The sequence below is a fragment of the Aplysia californica genome, unplaced genomic scaffold (genome assembly GCF_000002075.1).
Source record: "Aplysia californica isolate F4 #8 unplaced genomic scaffold, AplCal3.0 scaffold00018, whole genome shotgun sequence".
Lineage (NCBI taxonomy): Eukaryota > Metazoa > Mollusca > Gastropoda > Aplysiida > Aplysiidae > Aplysia > Aplysia californica.
In genome coordinates this window covers 1,706,956-1,713,809 of record NW_004797288.1, presented here as the reverse complement: position 1 = coordinate 1,713,809, position 6,854 = coordinate 1,706,956, and the positions used below count along the sequence as shown (strand labels likewise).

Genomic DNA, 6,854 nt, shown 5'->3' with positions numbered 1-6,854 from the left:
GGAGATAAGAATATAGATACTATGGGAGAGGTGTAGAAAAAGAGACACTTAGAGAGATTAGGGGCGGAATTGGAAAATAAGGGAAACAATTGGCGATAAAGAGATTGGAGAGGCAGGGAGACAACGAACGTGATTGCAACAGAGATACCGTACCGGATAAAAGGGGGGGGGGAGGGGGGCGATAATGATGAAGTGAGAAAGTGAAAAATAATAGGAGAGAAATAGAGGCATCGTGTTCAACAGCCAGAACAATGTGCTCCCCTTCAAGGTCAGTGTCACTCACGTGTCTTCCACTCCTAACACATCGATTAATTGTCTACTACGACCGTCTTGATAACTATTTTTGAACCCTCCCCATTTCTAACCTTCCCACCACACAACTAATCCTCCCACGAAGAAGACAAAAAAGGAAAGCCTCAAACAAGTGCAAACTCCGAGCATTGGAAGATCGAAAACAGACCCCTGTGAATATGATATAAGCCAGACGCTTGATTAATTTAGATTGGATAAAGACGGTTCAATATGGCGCTGCATTCCACATAATATATAATTCACGATACGAGCGCTGTCCCCGGGGTTGATTAAATTCTCATTGGCTATAACTGCCACGTCACCAGAAGGACGATAGACACACACAGTACACACAACACATTTCATACACATACAAATACACACACACACACACACACACACACACACACACACACACACACACACACACACACACACACACACACACACACAAACATACGTATATACACGAGTACGAGCAACGCGTATAGAGCTCAACCTTTAGTCCAAAAAATGAATGCTGCGCTATGAAATAGTGACGACCAATGACCCCCGCAAGAAATGGTAACGAAAACGTCTAAGGGTTCCTATCTACCAGTATGACTACAATGAGCTATTTTCGACATACTATTTCCAACGCCTTTTTTTTTTTTTTTTGGAGCCACTGTGTTATCTGGCTTGGGTATTGCGTTGACTCATTATGCAACATGCTAGACTGTGGTATGTGAAAGCTACGTGCGAATCACCAAGGAGAAGTTGTTACACCCCCTACCCCTACCCCTCGCCCGCCCCCATCCGGTCCCCACCCCTTCTCTTCGTCCCCAAACTTGATTCCCTACTATCGGGGGTCGGCTTTACGAGCGAGACTTTTTTTATTTCTTTTTAAAAATTATTTTGGATGCGAGTCTTACTGTACAAATGACATCCTCAAAAATGAAAAATGGAAACTAAAACATCTAGACTGATTCCTAACCACCTCTAAAAAGATCTTAATGGAATTAGATTATTATCTTTCTCAACTTAGCCAAAAAAAAAACGTTTCTTGAAAAACAGAAATCCAATTGTGGGTGGTTGGCGGGTGCTCTGGTGTGGTTTGCTCCTTCTTCCCTATCAAACATCTATCTCCCCTCCTTCTATTTTATTTTTGTTACTCTCTTGTAACACCTCTAATCTTCGGCATTTACATGACCTTATTATGTTTCAAGTGCCGTAAAACTCTTACTAAAATTTAAGTTAAGAAGATCAGTGGACTGTTCATTGTTAGACTCCGCCATACGTCACCTTTCAAAATGGCGTATGGTGGATTCTTACGCCAAGCATTCAAAGTGGAGTAAAAACTGCATGAAAATTTGACTGACCTTGACTGAGGAGTGAGTTCTGTCATGCTCCCGCTACAAGAGGAGAGCACACTGCTCGTGCTCCGAGACCTGAGTGAGTCTCCCCTGTTGACCAGGCCTTTGGGTGTTGTGATGAAAGACCTCAGAGGCTGCACGCTGATGACGTCAGCGGGTACCAGGAACATGCAAGGAGGAGGAGAAGAAAAGAACAGTCACAATAATAATGATAATAACGATAATAATAACATTAATATAATTAGAAATAACAAAAATAATAAAAATGATAAAATAATGATAATGATAGTAATAATAATGGTAACGATAATGATAATGATAATGATAGCAATATTATTATTATAAAATAATAATAATTTCTATTGCTCCCACTCCCGTAAAAAACAATTCTAAGCGCTTTACAAAACCTCCATCTCAACACAAAACACAAGTGCATGAACATGCATGCATGCGTCCGTTAGTGTACCGCTATCACATAATAAGCAGATATTCATACTATCACAGCACAATCGATGCCAATATGTACATCACATTAGGAATATAAGAGTGCTATGAATAAGAAAGACTAACCGTCGAGATGGAATATCATATTTTATGTTTTTAAACTAATCTGAAATTCTGCATCCATCCAACTTTGTATTGTATCCCTCAAATGTGGAAGAGAGTTCCATGGAGAAGGAGCAAGCTGAGTAAAGTACTTCCCCGCGAGTTTTTGATTTCCGTTCCAAGGCGTTCTCACAAGAGACTGATCTCCTGATCTTAGAGATGTTGGTGGACTTTGAGTGGGGGTGCTAAAATACCCGTGGGCTTTATTGTTATCACATTTACGACAAAGGACAGCAATCTTGTAGGTGAATCTAGATACTGTTGGTACCCAAAGGAATTTTCTTAAAATACGAATGACATCGTTATTTTTCCTCTTTTCAAACGTGATTCTCGCAGCTTGGTTAATGGTGTTAAGAGTATTATTCTGATGAGGGGAGAGGGAGAACGAAAAAAAAAAAGAAACCAAAAAAGTAGAAGAGCATGAGGGATAAAAGGATATAGATATGAAAACAGGAGATAACACAATAGGAGAAGAATAGGAAATGGAGAAAAACGGAAAAAAGAAGAGCAAGATTATGGCAAAACATTTCACATCAAAAGTATCAGCAGCAGAGTCTTAAGGCTAATCCTACTTTGGATATTATTTCGAGCATGGCCGCTGTTTCAAAACACAAGAGAGCACTGAACTCCTGAACACCTTTGACTACTTCGAGACATCTCATTATCTAAGCTCACTGTACGATAGTAATGTTTGAGCTCAATCATTTCCACTAACTGTTCCAATTAGAGATATTTCACAGCCCACTGGAAGTTGTTAACCTCTTCACTTATTATTGACCCGTCACTGAAAAAGCTCTTTTTGATGAGGTTATAAAATAGCTTAACAGAGAAGGGGTAAAAGAAGATTTTTCTATTTTTGCAGAAGAAAACATTTTACATTCTTTTTTAGTCTAACATTACGAAAAAAAGAGAAATATAGCAAACAGCGAAAAACAACCTGTACAAAATGAAGTGCTCGTTTATCGTTTGACTTGTTAAGCTAATTATTACACCAAAGACTACACCATAAATGATTGACTCTACTTGTTGCAATAACTATAATATATTATTATTAAGATTTAATACAAAATACTGAATTATTCTACTGCTTTGCTGGCCTGATTGGAAGAAATCAATAGTGTATTGTCATAAAATTCTGGGACACAAAATATACATATTATTTAGTATAATGTCAACACTTCATAATCTGATCTCTCTCTCTCTCTCTCTCTCTCTCTCTCTCTCTCTCTCTCTCTCTCTCTCTCTCTCTCTCTCTCTCGCTCTCGCTCTCTCTCCCTCTCTCTCTCTCTCTCGCTCTCTCTCTCTCTTCTGTCTCTCCCCCTCTCTCCCTGAAGCTGTCTGTGTGCGTGTATTGTTTCTTTGATTCTCTTGTCACAGAGTAATCTTTTGAATAAATTCACTGTAGGTAAGAACGATTGCCTTTATCCCTCTCGGCTCGTTCCAGGAGGATTGGACTTTAGTTACACTAGAAAATTATACTCTATGGAAAAGAGAATGTCGAGTTTTCTTTGTAACCCTGCAATTTTCTTGTTAAACTGGTTTCTCGGGGCATTATCAACATTAAATGGCGTTCCACATAAATTCTGGATTGTTGGGATATTCTTTTGTCGAATGTTATCAATCTTTTATAAATTTTTTTCATATTATTTCAACCCCAGGAGGTCAAAAAGGCTCCGGGGCGCTGCCAGTATAGTCTATCATGATTACTAAAATGATACGAATTATTGAGAAGCAAGTCGTTATAGAAATTACAGTCGTTCATATTGGCTGAAGCGTACATTTCAAGACAGATAACAGGGTACATCAACCAGTTGTATCCATATACAACGTCTTCAAGGACGATCCGAGTGACAACAATAGCACAAGGTAAGAGGATTGGTGGGTGGGGGGGGGGTGTTCTTTTTTTTTAGATTTGCGAACAATAACCTGTTATGGACGGAGTTCAGAAAGTTTCACGAAACTAATAAAATTTGCTTTAACTTCTGATTTACAACGTCAGCGCCATAGCATGAATCATAAATTGAACCGAGCAGGAACCCATAATGTGATATAGACCTCACACAGAGTGTAACGTTAGGGATTTTATAGGCTGATTCGTACCTATAAAAGAAAATTAAAAAATAAGTTGGGGACCTATTAAATGTGTTTTAGCAAGATATTGGTATATGAGATCCAGAAATTAACAGTCTTCCAAGAAAGTGGCCGTAAAGATTTTCACAAACCACGCCCACAATAATTTAGATCTCCGAAAATCTGTGAAAGAATTTTGATCTATCTCGTTTAAACACACCACCTCTATCTATCTATCTATCTATCTATCTATCTATCTATCTATCTATCTATCTATCTATCTATCTATCTATCTATCTAACTATCTATCTATCTATCTATCTATCTATCTTGCCCTAGGTGTCAGTATCCCCTATGGGCTGTATTTCATCATAGATTAAACAAGTACGGAAACCAGGACACCAAGCAGGAGGAGCTGCGTTGTGCCCCTTTGAAATCCGCCTTAGAACCCAATTCGCCATATGGCCCTCTTTGTTGTTTCCTAGTGACTGAGTTTTCAGGTGGAGACCTTTGTATTTCAGTCTGGATTCATAAACTTCATACACAGTGCAGTTACAATAATATACAAAGAAGCTTATGGTGACTTAGCTACCTCTCAATTGCCCGCAAAATACATCTATGTACCGGCATCTCTCAGAAAGAGAAAAGGGAAGGGAATTGGACACACCTCCAGAAAGTCGAAAGCAAACATCACCAATCAAGCTGCGAGATAAAATTCTCAAGGAAACAGAAAGAAAGAAGACCTCAAAGTACTTTGAAGAGGGGCTAGGACTCCGATCTAAAGGATATGGGATTCAGTTGGACAGAGGTGGAGATAATAATAATATAGTCCAGGACAAAAGTAAATGGAAAGCTCTTGGTGACTTGTTATCAAGAGTGGGGTAAAAATAAAAAAGGCCGATGATGATGATGATGACCGGCAGTAAGGCAGGGAGGCATCTCGTACGCTGAAGACCTGAGTTCGATTATGTTGTGAGCGGAGAATAATATTTATCGAGGATTTCGGTATTTCAGCTGGAGCGTTATATCTCAGCCCCCGTTTGTCCTGACAGGCAAGTCGAAGCCCACCTCCTTTCAAACATATTTTTAAAAAGAAACATAAGTATACAGAGGATTTTTTTCTTTGTTTATTTAAAGATTTACCGTCATCCATCAGGACTCAAGCTAATTTTTTAATTACATGGTAAGGAATGGTACTGATGGTACTGGTTTACATCCCAGTCAGTGCAGAAAGGTTGATAAGAGATAAATCCTCCAATTCAATGACCGTCTCCTTTTGTATTGAGCACAGTTTCCGAATATCTAAAGTTCTTCGCAAAGTGGTTTTTAGTTCCTGGTGAGTTCAGCTCTCCCAGCAAAAGAAGAGATCAGATCAACCTCAGAACAGGTACTGATTACCCGCCCCTCACCCCCCCCCACCACAGATTTTTGAGGGTGTCGAGAGCCGATCCACATCCCTCTGCCCGGCCACACCCACCCTCCCCACCCACATCCCTCACCACACTAACCGCCACCCACCATCTCTAACATCCTCTCCCCCTACCTCTCCCCCCCCCCCCAAAAAAAAAAACAACCTTGCTCCCCTCCCCACCTCCCTCCCCAAAACGTTTCTTTCCAGCACTGCGCCGCATTGCAAAAACAACGAGCAGAGAAAGGAAGTGCCGGCAAACACCCACCTTCCCTCGGGCTCCTCAATACTGCTCAGGTCCCCAGCCCCCGATCTCATGACGTGGTTCCTGCCCGGCAGACTTGTGGTCCTCGGCCTCATCGCGTGCTCATGGACGTCCTCCATGGAGCTCTCCGCGTGACTGGACACCGCCACCCATTGATATATATTGCCGTGTCTAACTAGAGGCACCCACCTACAGTCGGGCTCCAGATTGGGTGAGAGGTAACGCATCCCTGGACGCGTCAGCGTGTTCCTGGTGGGGAGGCTGGTGGTTCGAGGTCGCATCTCGTCCAAGTCGATGTTCTCCAGTTGGCGACGTCTGGGCTTTTTCAACGAAGACGAGCGCTGTTTGGGGCGTGGGCTCACGTACAGAGCGGCCATCTTGCGGGTCAGGTGGCGGCAACTCCTCGGAGATTCGGCCCCGCTTGGCTCTGTGGAGATTGTAGATAGTTAAAATTGTAAATAATTTCCTAGTTGTGGCTGCAATTTTTTTTTTTTAAATTTTTTTTTTGTTATCGTTGTTGTTGTTGTTATTGTTGTTGCTGCTGTTGCACCGGCTGCTGCTGTTGTTATTGTTGTTGTTACTGCTGCTGCTGCTGCTGTTATTGTTTTGTTTTTGTTGTTGTTGTTGTTGTTGTTGTTGTTGTTGTTGTTGTTATCGTTACGGTGGTAGTGGTGAAGTTGATTGTGGTGACGGTAGTGAAGATAGTAGGAGTCATTTTGTTGTTATCTCTCTCTCTCTCTCTATATATATATATATATATATATATATATATATAGAGAGAGAGAGAGAGAGAGAGAGAGAGAGAGAGAGAGAGAGAGAGAGAGAGAGAGATGGAAAGAGAGAACGAGGGGGAGGAGGAAGA

At 41.1% G+C, this 6,854-nt stretch overlaps 1 protein-coding gene across 1 annotated transcript in view; it reads right to left on the bottom strand.

Annotated features, from left to right (window-relative positions):
• LOC101852299 (GTP-binding protein RAD) overlaps positions 1-6,421 on the bottom strand; it is a gene marked incomplete at its 5' end in the record, with an annotated part of 91,279 nt that extends 84,858 nt beyond the window's left edge. The window contains 2 exon segments of the mRNA XM_035971603.1: positions 1,650-1,784; positions 5,996-6,421. Of these exon segments, the coding sequence (XP_035827496.1) occupies positions 1,650-1,784; positions 5,996-6,369 (509 nt within the window).
• Positions 6,422-6,854: the final 433 nt, after the last annotated feature.